At 47.6% G+C, this 20,669-nt stretch overlaps 1 protein-coding gene across 3 annotated transcripts in view; it reads left to right on the forward strand.

Moving 5' to 3' along the window:
• Positions 1-20,669, forward strand: part of scarb1 (scavenger receptor class B, member 1) — a 128,912-nt gene that overhangs the window by 88,685 nt on the left and 19,558 nt on the right. For 2 of the 3 annotated variants that reach the window (XM_070888205.1, XM_070888206.1), the window contains exons 10-12: positions 12,698-12,771; positions 13,269-13,320; positions 13,699-13,854. In XM_070888205.1, coding sequence (XP_070744306.1) covers positions 12,698-12,771; positions 13,269-13,320; positions 13,699-13,854 — 282 coding nt within the window. Of the gene's footprint in view, positions 1-12,697; positions 12,772-13,268; positions 13,321-13,698; positions 13,855-20,669 lie in introns of those variants that run through there. The other variant, XM_070888207.1, reaches the window with a different exon arrangement.

Here is a 20,669-nt window from a genome sequence, read left to right on the forward strand (position 1 = left end):
TAAAAAGTGGGGTTACATTGGCTACCCTCCACTCCATAGGAACTGATCCAGAGTCAATGGAATGTTGGAAAATGACACTCAATGCATCCGCTATTTCCAAGGCCACCTCCTTAAGTACTCTGGGATGCAGTCCATCAGGCCCTGGGGATTTATCGGCCTTCAATCCCATCAATTTCCCCAACACAATTTCCCGACTAATAAAGATTTCCCTCAGTTCCTCCTCCTTACTAGACCCTCTGACCCCTTTTATATCCGGAAGGTTGTTTGTGTCCTCCTTGGTGAATACCGAACCAAAGTACTTGTTCAATTGTTCTGCCATTTCTTTGTTCCCCGTTATGACTTCCCCTGATTCTGACTGCAGGGGACCTACGCTTGTCTTTACTAACCTTTTTCTCTTTACATACCTATAGAAACTTTTGCAATCCGTCTTAATGTTCCCTACAAGCTTCTTCTCGTACTCCATTTTCCCTGCCCTAATCAAATCCTTTGTCCTCCTCTGCTGAGTTCTAAATTTCTCCCAGTCCCCGGGTTCGCTGCTATTTCTGGCCAATTTGTATGCCACTTCCTTGGCTTTAATACTATCCCTGATTTCCCTTGATAGCCACGGTTGAGCCACCTTCCCTTTTTTATTTTTACGCCAGACAGGAATGTACAATTGTTGTAGTTCATCCATGCGGTCTCTAAATGTTTGCCATTGCCCATCCACAGTCAACCCCCTAAGTATCATTCGCCAATCTATCCTAGCCAATTCACGCCTCATACCTTCAAAGTTACCCTTCTTTAAGTTCTGGACCATGGTCTCTGAATTTACTGTTTCATTCTCCATCCTAGTGCAGAATTCCACCATATTATGGTCACTCTTCCCCAAGGGGCCTCGCACAACGAGATTGCTAATTAATCCTCTCTCATTACACAACACCCAGTCTAAGATGGCCTCCCCCCTAGTTGGTTCCTCGACATATTGGTCTAGAAAACCATCCCTTATGCACTCCAGGAAATCCTCCTCCACCGTATTGCTTCCAGTTTGGCTAGCCCAATCTATGGGCATATTAAAGTCACCCATTATAACTGCTGCACCTTTATTGCATGCGCTCCTAATTTCCTGTTTGATGCCCTCCCCAACATCACTACTACTGTTTGGAGGTCTGTACACAACTCCCACTAACGTTTTTTGCCCTTTGGTGTTCTGCAGCTCTACCCATATAGATCCCACATCATCCAAGCTAATGTCCTTCCTAACTATTGCATTAATCTCCTCTTTAACCAGCAATGCTACCCCACCTCCTTTTTCTTTTATTCTATCCTTCCTGAATGTTGAATACCCCTGGATGTTGAGTTCCCAGCCCTGATCATCCTGGAGCCACGTCTCCGTAATCCCAACCACATCATATTTGTTCACATTTATTTGCACAGTTAATTCATCCACCTTATTATGGATACTCCTTGCATTAAGACATAAAGCCTTCAGGCTTGTTTTTTTAACACCCTTTGTCCTTTTAGAATTTTGCTGTACAGTGGCCCTTTTTGTTCTTTGCCTTGGGTTTCTCTGCCCTCCACTTTTCCTCATCTCCTTTCTGTCTTTTGCTTTTGTCTCCTTTTTGTTTCCCTCTGTCTTCTTTCACCTTCTTTGTCCCTGATAGGCCCCACCCTTCTTACTACCCGCTTACTATTTAAATGCCGGTAGAAGATTTTGTGGTTCCCCTTTATGTTAACTGCCATTCTATTCTCATTCTCATTCTCTCTGCCTGTTTTATTTTCCTCTTCACTTCCCCTCTCAACTTATTGTATTTGGCGTGGTTCTCGCTTCAAGAATTCACCTCACGTGCTTCATGTACACCCTCTTTCTCTGCCTCCCTTCTCATCCAAGGGGCCCTGGCTTTGGTTCCCCTACCTTTCCCTCTTGTTAGAATGTCCAGGGCGGATAAGGGGGAGCCAGTGGATGTGGTGTGTTTGCATTTCCAGAAGGCATTCGATAAAGTGCCACATAAAAGGTTACTGCGCAAGATAAAAGTTCAGTGTTGGGGGTAATATGGATAGAGGATAATGTGGATAGAGGATTGGCTAACTAACAGAAATCAGAGAGTCGGGATAAATGGGTCATTTTCCGGTTGCCAAACAGTGACTAGTGAGGTGCTGCAGGGATCGGTGCTGGGTCCTCAACTATTTACAATCTATATTAATGACTTGGATGAAGGGACTGAGTGTAATGTAGCCAAGTTTGCTGATACAAAGATGGGTGGGAAAGCAAATTGTGAGGAGGACACACAGAATCTGCAAAGGGATATAGACAGGCTAAGTGAGTGGGCAAACATTTGGCAGATGGAGTATAATATGGGAAAATGTGATCTCTATTTTGGGAGGAAAAATAAAAAAACACATTATTATTTAAATGGGGAGAGAGTACAAGAGAGATTACACTGGCCCACCTCATTCCCCAGCAGTAGATCCAGCAACGTCTCCATCCGAGTTGTGCCGAAAACATACTGGCCAAGGAAGTTCTCCTGACCACATTTCAGAAATTCCTCCCTCTCCTTCCCCTTTTACTCGAACATTATCTGAATCAATATTTGGGTCATTAAAGTTCCCCAATATTCCCACACTATCGTTCTTGCCCATCTCTCTGATTTGCAGGCAGATTTTCTCATCTCTCTCTCTCTCTCTCTCTATTTGGAGGCCTGTAGAATACCCCCAATAGCATAATCATACCCATTTTGCTTCTCAACTCCAACCAAATGGATTCTGTCCTTGCCCCTCAAGGACATCCTCACTTTGCAACACTACAATGTCTTCCCCAATCAGAACTGCCACCCCATCTCCCTTTCTCCTTTCCTATCTTTTCTGAGCACCTTGTATCCATGAATATTAAGCACCCAGTCCTCACCATTTTTACGCCACGTTTCCGTTATTGCCACAACATCATATTCCCACATGGCTACTAGCGCTAGAAGCTCACCAGCTTTATTCACAACTCTGTGTTTACATACATGCCTTCAAACTCTGGCTTTGTACTCCTGGTAATCCTGCTTCAACTGCTCCCATCTAATGTGGTACTACTTCCTTCTCTGGCACTTTCCAACACACTCTCTCTCCTTTATGCACCTTATTCCTGTTTTCGACTTCTCTATGCTGGTGCCCACCCCCTGCCAATTTAGTTTAAACCCTCCCCAACCACACTCGTAACCGTCCCTGCGAGAGCACTGGTCCCAGGCCTTTTGAATAGGTGCCTCCTGCCCCAGAACTGGTCCCAATGAACCAATAATCTGCAGCCCTTCCTCCTGCACCAGGCCTCAAGCCACGCATTGATCCTCTCTATCTTCCTGTGTCTGCTGTCGCTGGCACGTGGCACCGGGAGCAATCCAGAGATTTCTACTTTCGAGGTCCTACTTTTTAAACTTGCTCCCTCGCTCCAGAACGTCTGATTGTCAGACCTCAATACCTGCTCTCTCTCGTTGGTTCCCCTGCAGAATATTTGACCCTGTCCATGATGTCCTTTACCCTGGCACCAGGGAGGCAACACACCATGCGGGGCATGGGACTCACGGTGACGGTTACAGAAACACCTGTCTGTTCCCCTAACTCTGGAATCTCCTGTAACAACCGCATTCTGTGCTTTGCTGTTTCCCGTTGGGCAGTCCGTGCCCCCCGCCCCGCCCCGTGTCCATTGGAGCCATGGTGTGGGCTGCACTCCTTCTCGTGTTGTCACTCCCCGCAGTCTCCAATGCTGAGTACGGTTTGTGAGTGACACACACCACGAACACCTGCACTCCCTGCCTCTTCCTACTCTGATGGATGCCCCCCCTCTTAGTATCCGGAACCCCCTCAGCCCGAGGGGTGCCCCTCCACTTACTGTCCGGAACACCCTCGGCCCGTGGCGTGCCCCCTCCTGGAACGTACGATTCGGGAAACTCGGCATCCCTGATGCCCGACGGTGACTCCAGCAGACCCTGGGGCTCGCTACCCCCTGGGGCCCGCTTACAGGGGGCCCGCTTACCCCCTGGGGCTCGCTACCCCCGGGGTTCGAGCAGCTGGAGACACTTCCGACACATGTCCCTCCAGACACCTGCAGCGTCCTGAAGTTCCCACATGGCGCAGGGATCGCAAGCAACAGGTCTCGCTGCCCATTCCTGATCTAAACAATCTCATTCCCTCTTCGAATCGAGTTCGTATCTTGTTTACGATTAATTTTAATTAATGGCTCGAGACCGCAGCTCTTGGGTCTCCCTGTCTCACACCACTCATTGTTTTTTAAAGTATCAGAACAGCACCACTCCCCGCACTCGCCGAGTCCCCTCCCTCGCTCGCCGAGTCCCCAGTTAATACTCTGGAGCTGGACTCGGTGCGACTTACTCGTGCTAATCTTTTTAGTATGTCTTGTCTCTTACTATCCAGTCCATACCGTCCCTCTCTTTTGGCGTACTCTTCGCCTCATGCACTTCCTTTATGAAGACAGATGGGATGTACTCATTTAATACTGTTGCTGTGTCCTCTGCCTCCTATATGAAGATTTCTCTTTGGGTTCTCAATAGGCCGAACTTTTTCTGTCGATAACCGCTTGCCATTTAGGGCCAGATTTTCAGCTTTCGGGGTTTTTCGGCGAAAACTGAAGCGATATGTGAAAATTAATGTTTGTTACGCTACCGTTTTTAGGCCAGGGAGGGGTGCGTTGCATGAGGATTCTCGGTGCACAAACACGAGCTTCGGCAAATTCAGTGCGGGGCCGGGAGTGCTGCCTTGGGAGGGGGGGAAAAAGAATTGCAAAAAACATTCTAAAAAACGTTCACAAAACCCTTAACCGTCGAATGGCTGAAAAAAAAAGTAAAAAATAAAAACTTTAACTTGCCTTTTTTGCAGGTTTTCTGACTTACTGCTGCTGGCAGAGCTGCACCGACGGGTTTGACCTGTCTATTCTGGGCGCGGTGTCCGGGTCTGAGAGAGCCGAAAGTCCGACACAAACTCAATCCATGTCATTGCAGGTCGGCGCACCTCTCCCCAGCGATACGCCCCATCGCCGCTACAACCAGGTACCCGAGGGTCCCGCCAGGCTCTGCGACCGGGTTTTTACCGCGGAGTGCCAAATCGCGGTGAAACCCGATCGCAAACCTGCCAAAAATCCGGCCCAATATGTTTAAAATAATTTAGGGTTCAATTTAATTTTGCCCGCCTTTCCTGTCTCGTAACCTCTCTTTGCCGCCCGTATTAACTTTTTCAATTCCCTCCTGTATTTTCCATAATCTTCCTGGTTATTAACTGAATCTTGCTCCGGACATTTGTCACAAACCTCCTTTTTCTGTTTTATTTTAACTTTTATTTCCTTTGTCATCCAGGGAGAATTAGCACCTTTTCTCTTTCCCTGCACACTCTCGCTCCCTGAATACCTTTCATTACTGCTTTACCCTGCAATCGCTTTTTCCAATCTCCCGCTGCTCACTCACTTCTTAAATTACCTGAAATTAGCTCTTCCCCAGCTGAGCATTTTTACCTTTGATATTTTCTGGTCTCTTTCCATAATTATTTTAAACAGAATGATGTTGTGGTCACTGTTAGCTAAATGATGTCCTGTAACACACTCCCCTTTCCTGACTTCATTTCCCAGAACCACATGCAACTTTGCTTCCTTCCTTGTTGCACAGAAGACACTTTTGGAGAAAGTAACCCTGTGCTTATACCTGAAATTAAAAAGGGCAATCTCTCGATTTGGACACAGACCCCCAGACTGTTGAACTTTTAATGACTGACTGATCCTAGTGAAATCGACCTCATGTGCCATTTTCTCATCAGATTTTGCAGGAAAAGCTGTAAGGAGTTTATGTGGATTGTTATTTAAGCTTTGTCAATCCCTGACGTGTTGTAATCGGCATCAATGGCCATCGCGCCACCTCCTCGGTATGATACTGTTTCCAGATCTCCAATTTATTAAACATAGTTAACTAATTGGAGCAAAAAGCAGAAGCGTTGAAACCATCTTCAGCCAGAAGTGCCGAGTGAATGATCCATATCGGCCTCCTCCTGAGGTTCCCACCATCACAGAAACCAGTCTTCAGCCAATTCGATTCACTCCACGTGATATCAAGAAAGGGCTGAGCACATTGGATACAGAAAAGGCTAGGGGCCCCGACAATATCCCGGCTGTCGTGCTGAAGACGTGCTCCAGAACTAGCCGAGCCTCTAGCCCAGCTGTTCCAGTACAGCTACAATACTGGCATCTACCCGACAATGTGGAAAACTGCCCAGGTATTTCCTGTCCACAAAAAGCAGGACAAATCCAATCCGGCCAATTACCGCCCCATCAGTCAACTCTCAATCATCAGCACAGTGATGGAAGGTGTCGTCGACAGTGCTATCAAGCTGCACTTACTCACCAATAGAAGAGGCGAGGGCCCGGGGCAGCACGGACCAGCCTACACTGCGATATGTGTGCACTAGGTCTGTGCAGCAGAGCAGGTCTCCAGTCATCCTGGTTAACCCTTGCCACTGGACCAAGACCTCGCTCTGTCAAGCCCGTGTGGTGGCTGGTGTGCAACGGTCACCCCACGTTAAAAAAATCCACGCACAGGCATCTTCTACCCCCTCAACTGGAGTTCAGGATCTGGAACATCAGGTCCTTCATCGAAACATCTGTGAATTCTTGTCATCCTCGTTCGAAGGACCACCGATGATGACTCACCGATGCTCAGAGTTTGGGTACCGCCAGGACCAATCGGCTCCAGACCTCATTACAGCCTTGGTCCAAACATGGACAGAAGAGCTGAATCCCAGAGGTGAGGTGAGAGTGACTGCCCTCGACATCAAGGCAGCATTTGACCGAGTGTGGCATCAAGGAGCCTTGTAAAACTGAAGTCAATGGGAATCAGGGGAAAACTCTCCACCGGCTGGAGTCATACCCAGCACAAAGGAAGATGGTTGTGCCCCAGGATATCGCTGCAGGAGTTCCTCAGGTCAGTGGCCTATAAACATAGAAAATAGGTGCAGGAGAAGGCCATTCGGCTCTTCGAGCCTGCACCACCATTCAATAAGATCATGGCTGATCATTCCCTCAGTACTTTTCCTGCTTTCTCTCCATACCCCTTGATCCCTTTAGCCGTAAGGGCCACATCTAACTCTCTCTTGAATATATCCAATGAACTGGCCTCAACAACTCTCAACAATTCCACATGTTAACAACTCTCTGAGTGAAGTTTCTCCCCATCTCAGTCCTAAATGGCCTACCCCTTATCCTAAGACTGTGTCCCCTGGTTCTGGACTTCCCCATCATCGGGAACATTCTTCCCGCATCTAACCTGCCCAGTCCCGTCAGTATTTTATGTTTCTATGAGATCCCCTCTCATCCTTCTAAACTCCAGTGTATAAAGACGCAGTTGATCCAGTCTCTCCTCATATGTCAGTCCTGCCATCCCGGGAATCAGTCTGGTGAACCTTCGCTGCATTCCCTCAATAGCAAGAACGTCCTTCCTCAGATTAGCAGACCAAAACTGAACACAATATTCCAGGTGAGGCCTCACCAAGGCCCTGTACAACTGCAGTAAGACCTCCCTGCTCCTATACTCAAATCCCCTAGCTATGAAGGCCAACATACTATTTGCCTTCTTCACCGCCTGCTGTACCTGCATGCCAACTTTCAATGACTGATGTACCATGACACCCAGGTCTCGTTGCACCTCCCCCTTTCCTAATCTGCCGCCATTCAGATAATATTCTGCCTTCGTGTTTTTGCCCCCAAAGTGGATAACCTCACATTTATCCAGATTATACTGCATCTGCCATGCATTTGCCCACTCACCTAACCTGTCCAAGTCTCCCTGCAGCCTTTTAGCGTCCTCCTCACAGCTCACACCGCCACCCAGTTTAGTGTCATCAGCAAACTTGGAGATATTACACTCAATTTCTTTATCTGAATCATTAATGTACATTGTAAAGAGCTGGGGTCCCAGCACCGAGCTCTGCGGTACTCCACTAGTCACTGCCTGCCATTCTGAAAAGGACCCGTTTATCCCGACTCTGCTTCCTGTCTGCCAACCAGTTCTCTATCCACATCAGTACATTACCCCCAATACCATGTGCTTTGAATTTGCACACCAATCTCTTGTCAAAAGCCTTTTGAAAGTCCAAATACACCACATCCACTGTGATACGTCCTTACTACACAGTATAAATGCACACGAGGCCCATGCTTGAGAGAAGGTCAGTCTGTGACCTGTCCTTTATTCCTTAGCACTCAAGTGATGAAGGTGGGTGGAGCTTCCCCTTTTATACCTGAAGGTCCAGGTTAGGAGTGTCTCCCACCTAGTGGTCAGTGTTCTCACGGTGTACAACTTAGGTCAGTTTATACATGGATTACAATGCTGGTTGAATACATGATACACTGGTTCTCCCTTGTCCACTCTACTAGTTACATCCTCAAAAAATTCCAGAAGATTTGTCAAGCATAATTTCCCCTTCATAAATCCATGCTGACTTGGACCGATTCTGTCCCTGCTTTCCAAATGCGCTGCTAGTTCCTTAATGATTGATTCCAACATTTTCCCCACTAATGATGCCAGGCTAACCGGTCTATAATTACCCGTTTTCTCTCTCCCTACTTTTTTTAAACAGTTGTGTTACATTAGCTACCCTCCAGTCCTAGACCCAACCATCTTCAGCTGCTTCATAAATGATCTTCCTTCCATCATAAGGTCAGAAGTGGGGATGTTCGCTGATGACTGCACAGTGTTCAGTGCCATTCGCAACTCCTTAGATAATGGAACAGTCCGTGCCCACATGCAGCAAGCCCTGGACGACATTCAGGCTTGGGCTGATAAGTGGCAAGTAACATTCGCGCCACACAAATGCCAGGAAATGACCATCTCCAACAAGCCAGAGTCTAACCACCTCCCCTTGACATTCAACAGCATTACCATCGCCGAATCCCCCATCATCAACATCCTGGGGGTCACCATTGACCAGAAACTTAACTGGACCAGCCACAGAAATACTGTGGCTACAAGAGCAGGTCAGAGGCTGGGTATTCTGCGGTGAGTGTCTCACCTCTGACTCCCCAAAGCCTTTTCACCATCTACACAGTCTAAGAATAAGGGGTAAGTCATTTAGGACTGAGATGAGGAGAAACTTCTTCACTGAGTTGTTAACCTGTGGAATTCCCTGCCACAGAGAGTTGTTGATGCCAGTTCATTGGATATATTCAAGAGAAGTTTAGATATGGCCTTTACAGCTAAAGGGATCAAGGGGTATGGAGAGAAAGCAGGAAAGGGGTACTGAGGTGAATGATCAGCCATGATCTTATTGAATGGTAGTGCAGGCTTGAAGGACCGAATGGCCTACTCCTGCACCTATTTTCTATGTTTCTAACCACCGCCCCTTGACATTCAACAGCATTACCATTGCCGAATCCCCCACCATCAACATCCTGGGGGTCACCATTGACCAGAAACTTAACTGGACCAGCCACAGAAATACTGTGGCTACAAGAGCAGGTCAGAGGCTGGGTATTCTGCAATGAGTGTCTCACCTCCTGACTCCCCAAAGCCTTCCCACCATCTACAAGACACAAGTCAGGAGTGTGATGGAACACTCTCCACTTGCCTGGATGGTGCAGCTCCAACAACACTCGAAGCTCGACACCATCCAGGACAAAGCAGTCGCTTGATCGGCCCCCCATCCACCACCTTCAACATTCACTCCCTCCACCACCGGCGCACTGTGGCTGCAGTGTGTACCATCTACAAGATGCACTGCAGCAACTCGCCAAGGCTTCTTCGGCAGCACCTCCCAAACCCATGACCTCTACCCCCTAGAAGGACAAGGGCAGCAGGTGCATGGGAACACCACCACCTCCACGTTCCCCTCCCAGTCACACACCATCCCGACTTGGAAATATATCGGCCGTTCCTTCATTGTCGCTGGGTCACAATCCTGGAACACTCTCCCTAACAGCACTGTGGGAGCACCTTCACCACACGGACTGCAGCGGTTCAAGAAGGCGGCTCACCACCACCTTCTGCCACAGAAAGTGGTTGGGGCCAATTCACTAAATATATTCAAAAGGGAGTTAGATGAAGTCCTTACTACTCGGGGGATCAAGGGGTATGGCGAGAAAGCAGGAAGGGGGTAATGAAGTTTCAGTTCAGCCATGAATTCATTGAATGGCGGTGCAGGCTAGAAGGGCTGAATGGCCTACTCCTGCACCTATTTTCTATGTTTCTATGTTTCTCGAGGGGCAATTAGGGACAGGCACTAAATGCCGGCCTTGCCAGCGAAGCCCACATCCCATCAATGAATACAAAAAAAAGCGCAATTTGTAGCTCTAAGATCCTGATTTAAAATATATATTTAGGCGGTTTGTTTGTGCGGTGGGAGTAATGACGCTGGGACATTTCGACAGAGGGATGTGGAAAGATGAAGGATGAAGATTCCATCCGTGCTTTTTAAAAACGTCTTTGTTCCACTGGCAATGTATTGTGACTGCGGCGCCCCCCACCCTCGGTTTCCCCCTCTTGCCCCGCCCCCCCCTTGATTTCCCCCACCCTCGGTTTCCCCCTCTTCCCCCGCCCCCCACTTCTGCTTTAGATCAAATCTCCAGGAATGCCTCCCACCAGAGTTGGTAACCGCCCCCGAGTAGAACTGGAATAAACGCTGCCCCTCATATCCTGCAAAATCATCATCATAGGCAGTCCCTCGGAATCGAGGAAGACTTGCTTCCACTCTTAGCATGAGTCCCTAGGTGGCTGAACAGTCCAATACGGGAACCACAGGTGGGACAGATAGTCGTTGAGGGAAGGTGAGGGTGGGACAGGTTTGCCACACGCTCCTTCCGCTGCCTGCGGTTGATTTCTGCTGCTCTCGGTGATGAGACTCGAGGTGCTCAGCGCCCTCCCGGATGCACTTCCTCCACTTAGGGCGATCTTTGGCCAGGGACTCCCAGGTGTCCGTGGGGATGTTGCACTTTATCAGGGAGGCTTTGAGGGGGTCCTTTTATAACGTTTCCTCAGCCCACCTTTGGCTCGTTTGCCGTGAAGGAATAGAGCACTTGCTTTGGGAATCTCGTGTCTGGCTTGCGAACAATGTGACCTGCCCAGCGGAGCTGATCGAGTGTGGTCAGTGCTTCAATGCTGGGGATGTTGGCTTGGTCGAGGACACTAACGTTGGTGCGTCTGTCCTCCCAGGGGATTTGTAGGATCTTGCCGAGACATCGTTGGTGGTATTTCCCCAGCGACTTGTCTACTGTACATGGTCCATTTCTCTGAGCCATACAGGAGGGCGGGTATTACTACAGTCCTGTACACCATGAGCTTGGTGACCATTTTGAGGGCCTGGTCTTCAAACACTCTCTTCCTCAGGCGGCCGAAGGCTACACTGGCGCACTGGAAGCGGTGTTGAATCTCGTCGTCAATGTCTGCTCTTGTTGATAAGAGACTCCCGAGGTATGGGAAATGGTCCACGTTGTCCAGGGCCGCGCCATGGATCTTGATTGGGGGGCAGTGCTATGCGGCGAGGACAGGCTGGTGGAGGACCTTTGTCTTATTGATGTTTAGCGTAAGGCCCATGCTCTCGTACGCCTCGGTAAATATGTCGACTATGTCCTGGAGTTCAGCCTCTGTATGTGCGCAGACGCAGGCATTGTCCACGTACTGTAGCTCGACGACAGAGGTTGGTGTGGTCATGGACCTGGCCTGGAGACGGCGAAGGTTGAGCAGGTTTCCACTGGTTCTGTAGTTTAGTTCCACTCCAGTGGGGAGCTTGTCGACTGTGAGGTGGAGCATGGCAGCGAGGAAGATTGAGAAGAGGGTTGGGGCGATGACGCAGCTCTGTTTGACCCCGGTCTGGACGTGGATTGGGTCTGTGATGGATCCATTGGTAAGGATCACGGCCTGCATGTCGTCGTGGAGCAGGCGGAGGATGGTGACGAGCTTTTGGGGGCATCTGAAACGGAGGAGGATGCTCCATAGACTTGCCAAAGACAAGCTAGGAGCCATGCTGGTTCCCATAGCAATGCCTGTTCTCTGCAGGAAGTGAGTGCAGTTAAATGAACAAGTGGGTGGGGCCTGGTTAGGCCTCTGTTCAAGGAAGAAGCAAAGAGCCCTCAGGCTATCTGGGGGGGAAGGAGTTCAGGCGAGAGAAATTGTACAAATTAATGGAGAGGCCAATTCTTGGTCACCCTACCTCAGGATTCAGTCACATAACCATTTCCAACCTCGGGGGATTGAGTTATAAAGAGAGCCTCGTGTCATCATCACAGAAGAGATGACGAGTTTTGACGGGGTTGGACTAAATACCAGTTGGAGTGAACAAATACAGCTTTCACAGCCCTGAGGTTGGAGACGAGGAAATATTTTCCCCGCAGATCGTGGAATTGGTTTCCGGAGGAGTCACTGTCACATGGTACCTTTACAAGGAGCGGGATTGGAGAGAGGGGGGTTTAACAAGATATATAACATTACTTCACTTCTCCCAGGGGAAAGAGACCAAGAAAACTAGTTCTCTAAATGAATGCATCAACAGGTGACATGGGAGTAACCGCAGCGATGAGAGAATGATGTATGGACTGGCACCGATTGGCTGACTGGCCTTTTCACATTCTGTATTTCTTGGGGTTTAATTGGGACTGGGACTTTGTATTCAGAAAATCACTTGGACAGCATCTCAGATTCCTGGTTTCTGTCAAACACATTATCAATTTAACATTTGTTCTATTTATTCCTTTCAGTTAACTGGAATCCCTTTGAACGTCTCTGTCAAATTGCAACTAAATTTGTTTGTGAAAGCGGTGAAAGGGATCACGTGAGTATCAATAGCTGCGATCAGCTCACATTTTCTGGCCAGTCAGATATGACCATGAATTCTCCCACACTGTGGCGTAAAGTGCTAATGCCACCTGATTTTAACAACCGAACGTTGCATCTGTTCTCGGCCAGACTGCTCATTAAGTCTCCACTTTTAATGGAGGGTTTTCTTTACTTTGTTCCCGGGAAAAGGCCAAGGGAGAAGAGCAGAGACGCGATGGTCCAGGATGGCGTATATCTACACCCGAGCTCTATGGGGGGTGGATCAAAGCGTTTAAATGTGCCTCCACACCTCATGTGCCTTGTGAGGTGTCCGAGCTCGGTGGGTAAGGTGATGCAGCTCCCTGGACACTTGCTGAGGTGGCCTGGAGCATTCGTGGCCAGCCGCCTGATCCCCATCAGGACCTTGTGGCCCTGGAGCCCAAGCTAATTTGTTGCATTGTAAGAGGTGCAGTCGGTTGTGTTCATTATATTATTTTCATTTTATTTCTAAAGGGAGACTGGAAAAATCCAGCCGGTGCTGCTGCCGTTACTTTGGTTTGAAGAGGTGAGTCACAAAAGTGTTTAGTTTATAAAGTAACTGAAGAAAAAGTAGCTTTTGTAAAGCACAGACATGGGAGCAGAATCTGCACAGCCCTGCACTCTGGGAACTCACTGGATCCTCACTGGGGATAACACACTGGATCCTCACTGGGGATAACTCACTGTGAAGGAGTAGTAGAAATAGAAATGATAGTAAATTGTTTTAACTGAGGCCATTTTCAAACATTTTTTTTGTAAAAACAATAAATATATACCCTAAAAATTCCGAAAGGCATTGTGCTTTGGTGTAAAAATCTCTCCAGCTAGTCACACATGCAGCATGTATGTAGAATGCACCATCCTGCTCTCTCGTTTAAATCAATCCTCACAATCCTCTCCACAGAGTGGATACATCAGTGGTCCACCTTTGCACACTTTCTACCAATTCCTGGTGTTGGTGCCAAGCATTTTTCAATGTCTGCAGTACATCCTGATCGCTGTCGGCTGCCTTTTGCTGCTGGTTGGTGCAGTTCTTCAAATTATGACCCTGAAACGACAGGTAAGATCATTTAATTGTTTATGAAAATATAAATGAGGGGCCTGTGCTTTGACAAACATTTTTGTAAATAATGTGTTGGTTTAAATGGATGCTAAATTATTAAACATGCTATGAATATAAAACTTTCTTCCGAATGTACATTTTATCCAGCATTAAACGAATTGAAATAACTAACCCACATTAAATTAATTTTAATATTAAATTTCATTAATTTTAATCTACATGGAAATAAAAACAGAAATTGCTGGAAACACTCAGCAGGAGGCAGTGTCTGTGGAGAGAGACAGCGTTTACGTTTCAGGTCGGTGACCTTTTATCAGAACCGGAAAAAGTTTGAGATGTAACAGGTTTTTCAGCAAGTGCAAAGACAGGGAAAGGGGGAGGGGACAAAAAGGAAGGGCTGTGATTGGGTGAGGGGAGGGGAAGGAAGGGCTGTGATTGGGTGAGGGGAGGGGAAGGAAGGGCTGTGATTGGGTGGGAGGGGAAGGAAGGGCTGTGATTGGGTGGGAGGGAAGGGCTATGATTGGGTGAGAGGGGGAGGGGAGGAAAGGGCTGAGATTGGGGGGGAGGGAAGGGCTGTGATTGGGTGAGGGGGAGGGGAGGGAAGGGCTGTGATTGGGTGAGAGGGGGAAGGGGAGGGGAGGGAAGGGCTGTGATTGGGTGAAAGGCAGATTAAATGACAAGGGATGAAGGTGCAATGCAAAAGGAGATGATAATAGGACAAGTAAAGAAACAAACTGAGTCACGAAGAGTGTCTCACCTCCTGACTCCCCAAAGCCTTTCCCCCATCTACAAGGCACAAGTCAGGAGTGTGATGGAACACTCTCCACTTGCCTGGGTGAGTGCAGCTCCAACAACACTCAAGAAGCTCGACACCATCCAGGACAAAGCAGCCGCTCGATCGGCTCCCCATCCACCACCTTCAACATTCACTCCCTCCACCACCGGCGCACCGTGGCTGCAGTGTGCACCATCTACAAGATGCACTGCAGCAACTCGCCAAGGCTTCTTCAGCAGCACCTCCCAAACCCGTAACCTCTACCACCTAGAAGGACAAGGGCAGCAGGTGCATGGGAACACCACCACCTCCACGTTCCCCTCCCAGTCACACACCATCCTGACTGGGAAATATATCGGCCGTTCCTTCATCGTCGCTGGGTCACAATCCTGGAACTCCCTCCCTAACAGCACTGTGGGAGCACCTTCACCACACGGACTGCAGCGGTTCAAGGCGGCGGCTCACCACCACCTTCCCGAGGGACAATTAGGGATGGGCAATAAACGCTGGCCTTGCCAGCGACGCCCACCTCTTGGAACGAACGGATTTTTTTTTCAACTGTTAGATCTCTAACATTTTCCAGTTCTGATATAAGGTCATGGACCTTAAACGTTAACGCTGTCACTCCCCGCAGACACTGACCTGCAGAGTGTTTCCAGCATTCTCTGTTTTATTTCACGTTTCCAGCATGCACAGTATTTTGCTTTTGCATTAAATGAATGAAAGTGACTATCCATTGTTATGCTTTGCTCATATTTACATCATTAAGTGACTGTCATCTTGTTGCATGGACTGATTTTTGAGAGATAAATGGGGAATTTCAGCCATGTTTTATGGCCACGGTTGGCAGTCATTCCGCTGGAAGATGTAAAAGGTTCAGTTATGGGTTAGAGTGATCAGAGAATCAGAGAAATTGACAGCACAGAAAAGGAAGCCATTTGGCCCATCGTGTCCGTGCCGGCCGAACAAGATCTACCCAGCCTAATCCCACTTTCCAGCTCTCGGTCCGTAGCCCTGTAGGTTACGGCACTTCCAAATATTTTTTTAATGTGGTGAGGGTTTCTGCCTCTACCACCTTTTCAGGTAGTGAGTTCCAGATCCACACCACCCTCTGCGTGAAGAAATTTCCCCTCGAAACCTCCCCTCAATTACTTTAAATCCATGCCCCCTGGTTGTTAACCCCTCTGCCAAGGAAAACAGGTCCTTCCTATTCACTCTATCCAGGCCCCTCATAATTTTATGCACCTCAATCAGGTCTCCCCTCAGCCTCCTCTGTTCCAAAGAAAACAGACCCAGCATCTCCAAGCTTTCCTCATAGCCAAAATTCTCCAGTCCCAGCAACATCCTGGTAAATCTCCTCTCTACCCTTTCCAGTGCAATCACATCCTTCCTGTAATGTGGTGACCAGAACTGCACGCAGTACTCCAGCTGCGGCCTAACCAGTGTTTTATACAGTTCAAGCATAACCTCACTGTTCTTGTATTCTGTTCCTTAACTAATAAAGGCAAGTATTCCATATGTCTTCTGAACCACCTTATCTACCTGGCCTGCTACTGTCAGGGATCTGTGGACCTGCACTCCAAGGTCCCTCTGTTCCTCTACACTTCAGTGTCCTACCATTTAATGTGTATTCCCTTGCCTTGTTAGCCCTCCCCAAATGCATTACCTCACACTTCTCCGGATTGAATTCCATTTACCACTATTCTGCCCACCTGACTAGTACATTGATATCTTCCTGCAGTCCGCAGCTTTCTTCTTCATTATCAACCACACAGCCTACCCCAACATTTAAGTCCAAGTTATTGATGTATATCACAAAAAGCAAGACTCTCAGAACTGAGCCCTGTGGAACCCCACTGGAAACATCCTTCCAGTCACAAAAACACCCATTAACCATTACCTTTTGCTTTCTGCTTCTGAGCCAATTTTGGATCCAACTAGCCACTTTGCCCTGGATCCCATGGGCTTTTACTTTTGTGACCAGTCTGCCATGTGGGACCTTATCAAAAGCTTTGCTAAAATCCATATACATTACATCATACGCACTGCCCTCATCGACCCTCCTGGTTACCTCCTAGCAAAATTCAATCAAGTTAGTCAGACACGATCTTCCTTTAACAAATCTGTGCTGACTGTCCTTGATTAATCTGTGTCTTTCTAAATGAAGATTTACCCTGTCCCTCAGGATTTTTCCAATAATTTTCCCACCACTGAGGTTAGGCTGACTGGCCTGTAATTACATAGAAACATAGAAATTATGTGCAGGAGCAGGCCATTCAGCCCTTCGAGCCTGCACTGCCATTCAATAAGATCATGGCTGATCATTCAACCTCAGTACCCCATTCCTGCTTTCTCTCCATACCCCTTGATCCCTCAACAACTTTCTACGGTAGAGAATTCCACAGGTTAACAACTCTCTCAGTGAAGAAGTTTCTCCTCATCTCGATCCTAAAAGGCTTACCCCTTATTCTTAAACTGTGACCCCTGGTTCTGGAACTCCCCAGCAACGGGAACATTCTTCCTGCCTCTAACCTGTCCAGTCCCATGAGAATTTTATGTTTCAATGCGATCTCCTCTCATTCTTCTAAACTCCAGTGGATACAAGCCCAGTTGATCCAGTCTCTCCTCATATGTCAGTCCTGCCATCCCTGGAATCAGTCTGGTGAACCTTCGCTGTACTCCCTCAATAGCAAGAATGTCCTTCCTCAGATTAGGAGACCAAAACTGAACACAATATTCCAGGTGTGGCCTCACCAAGGCCCTGTACAAATGCAGTAAGACCTCCCTGCTCCTATACTCAAATCCCCTAGCTATGAAGGCCAACATGCCATTTGCATTCTTCACCGCCTGCTGCACCTGTATGCCAAACTTCAATGACTGACGTACCATGACACCCAGGTCTTGTTGCACCTTCCCTTTTCCTAATCTGTCACCATTCAGATAATCTGTCTTCCTATTTTTGCAACCAAATTGGATAACCTCACATTTATCCACATTATACTGCATCTGCCATGCATTTGCCCACTCACCTAACCTGTCCAAGTCACCCTGCAGTCTCTTAGCGTCCTCCTCACAGCTCACACCACCACCCAGCTTAATGTCATCTGCAAACTTGGAGATATTACATTCAATTCCTTCATCTAAATGATTGATGTATATTGTAAATAGCTGGGGTCCCAGCACTGAACCCTGCGGCACCCCACTAGTCACTGCCTACCATTCTGAAAAGGACCAGTTTATTCCGACTCTCTGCTTCCTGTCTGCCAACCAGTTCTCTATCCAAACCCAATACCTTTTGCTTTAATTTTGCAAACTAATCTCTTGTGTGGAACGTTGTCAAAAGCCTTCTGAAAGTCCAAATACACTACATCCACTGGTTCTCCCTTGTCCACTCTACTAGTTACATCCTCAAAAAATTCCAGAAGATTTGTCAAGCGTGATTTCCCTTTCATAAATCCATGCTGACTTGGACCAATCCTGTCACTGCTTTCCAAATGCGCTGCTATTTCATCTTTAATTATTGATTCCAACATTTTCCCCACCACCGATGTCAGGCTAGCCGGTCTATAATTCCCCATTTTCTCTGTCCCTCCTTTTTTTTTAAAAAAGTGGTGTTACATTAACTACCCTCCGGTCCATAGGAACTGATCCAGAGTCAATAGAATGTTGAAAAATGATCACCAATGCATCCACTATTTCTAGGGCCACTTCCTTAAGTACTCTGGGATGCAGCCTCTCAGGCCCTGGGGATTTATCAGCTCTCAATCCCATCAATTTCCCTAACACAATTTGCTGACTAAAGGATTTCCTTCAGTTCCTTCTTTTTGCTAGAGCCTCGAACCCCTAGTATTTCCGGAAGGTTATTTGTGTCTTCCTTAGTGAAGACAGAACCAAAGTATTTGTTCAATTGGTCTGCCATTTCTTTGTTCCCCATTATAAATTCACCTGATTCTGTGCAAAGGACCTACGTTGGTCTTCACTACTCTCTTTCTCTTCACATATCTATAGAAGCTTTTGCAGTCAGTTTTTATGTTCCCGGCAAGCTTCCTCTCATACTCTATTTCCCCCCTGTCCTCTTCTGCTGAATTCTAAATTTCTCCCAGTCCTCAGATTTGCTACTTTTTCTGGCCAATTTATATGCCTCTTCCTTGGATTTAACACTCTCCCTAATTTCCCTCGTTAGCCACAGTTGAGCCACCTTCCCCATTTTATTTTTTACTCCAGACAGGGATGTACAATTGTTTAAGTTCATCCATGTAATCTATAAATGTCTGCCATTGCCTATCCACTGTCAACCCTTTAAGTATCATTTGCCCATCTGTTCTAGCCAATTCACGTCTCATACCAGCAAAGTTACCTTTCCTTAAGTTCAGGACCCTAGTCTCTGAATTAACACTGTCACTCTCCATCTTAATGAAGAATTCTACCATATTATGGTCACTCTTCCCCAGGGGGCCTCGCACAGCAAGATTGCTAATTAGTCCCCTCTCATTACACAACAACCAGTCTAGGATAGCCAGCCCTCTAGTTGGTTCCTCGACATATTGGTCTAGAAAGCCATCCCTAATACACTCCAGGAAATCCTCCTCCACCGCTTTGCTACCAGTTTGTTTAGCCCAGTCAATATGTAGATTAAAGTCGCCCATGATAACCGCTGTACCTTTATTGCACGCATCCCTAATTTGTTGTTTGATGCTATCCCCAACCTCACTACTACTGTTTGGTGGTCTGTACACAACTCCCACTAACGTTTTCTGCCCTTTGGAATTCCGCAGCTCCACCCATACAGGTTCCACATCATCCAAGCTAACGTCCCTCCTTACTATTGCGTTAATTTCCTCTTTAACCAGCAACGCCACCCCGCCTCCTTTTTCTTTCTGTCTATCCTCTCTGAATGTTGAGTACCCCTGGATGTCTAAGCCTTTCTCCCATTTTAAACAAAGGTATAACGTTAGCAGTCCTCCAGTCCTCTGGCACCACACCTGTAGCCAGAGAGGATTGGAAAATGATGGTCAGAGGGTCGATCGAAACTATTTCCTCAGGTGAGAGAATCCAGAACAAGGGGCACAATCTTAACATTCGAGCCAGGCGGCTGTACAGGAGTAAAATCACAAAGCACTTTTCTCTCAAAATGTAGTGGGAATCCCAAAAGGCTGTGGGTGCTGAGGGGCAATTGAAATGTTCAAGACTGAGACAGAGATTTTTATTGGGCAGGGTTATCCAGGGATGTGTAGCAAAGGCAGGGATATAGAGTTGAGATAAAGATCAGCCATGATCTAATTGCATGGTGGAATAGGCTTGAGGGCTGAATGGCCTCCTCCTGTTATGTAGATCAGTAAGGGAGGACATGGGGACAGCAGTATAATTATGAAAGAATAGATTTAGGTTAGATACCAGGGAGAGATTTTTTTTTAAGAGTTGTTAATCTCTGAACTAAGTTGTGAGAATGTGTGGAGAGTGTGAGTTGCCACAAGCAGTCAAAGAGGAGCTGAATGAGTTTGTGCATGTGGAGTTATAGAAGGTTAATGGGGACTAGTGAGGCTGTTTACTGTAGTCTACTGACCCTTGAATGCTTTGGAGTTTTTTCTTATTTATTCATTCATGGGATGTGGGCATCGGTGGCGAGGTGGCATTTATTGCCCATCCCTAATTGCTCTCGAAGGTGCCACTTTCTTGAACCGCTGCAGTCCGTGTGGTGAAGGTGCTCCCACAGTGTTGTTCGGGAGGGAGTTCCAGGATTTTGACCCGGTGACGATGAAGGAATGGCGATTATATTTCCAAGTCTGGATGGTGTGGAACTTGCAGGTGGTGATGGTGTTCCCATGCGCCTGCTGCCCTTGTCCTTCTAGGGGGTAGAGGTCGTGGGTTTGGGAGGTGCTGCCGAAGAAGCCTTGGCGAGTTGCTGCAGTGCATCTTGTAGATGGTACACACTGCAGCCACGGTGCGCCGGTGGTGGAGGGAGTGAATGTTGAAGGTGGTGGATGGGCTGTCAATCAAGTGGGCTGCTTTGTCCTGGATGGTGTCGAGCTTTCTCGAG

This window comes from Pristiophorus japonicus, chromosome 8, assembly GCF_044704955.1.
Source record: "Pristiophorus japonicus isolate sPriJap1 chromosome 8, sPriJap1.hap1, whole genome shotgun sequence".
NCBI classification, from domain to species: Eukaryota; Metazoa; Chordata; class Chondrichthyes; family Pristiophoridae; genus Pristiophorus; species Pristiophorus japonicus.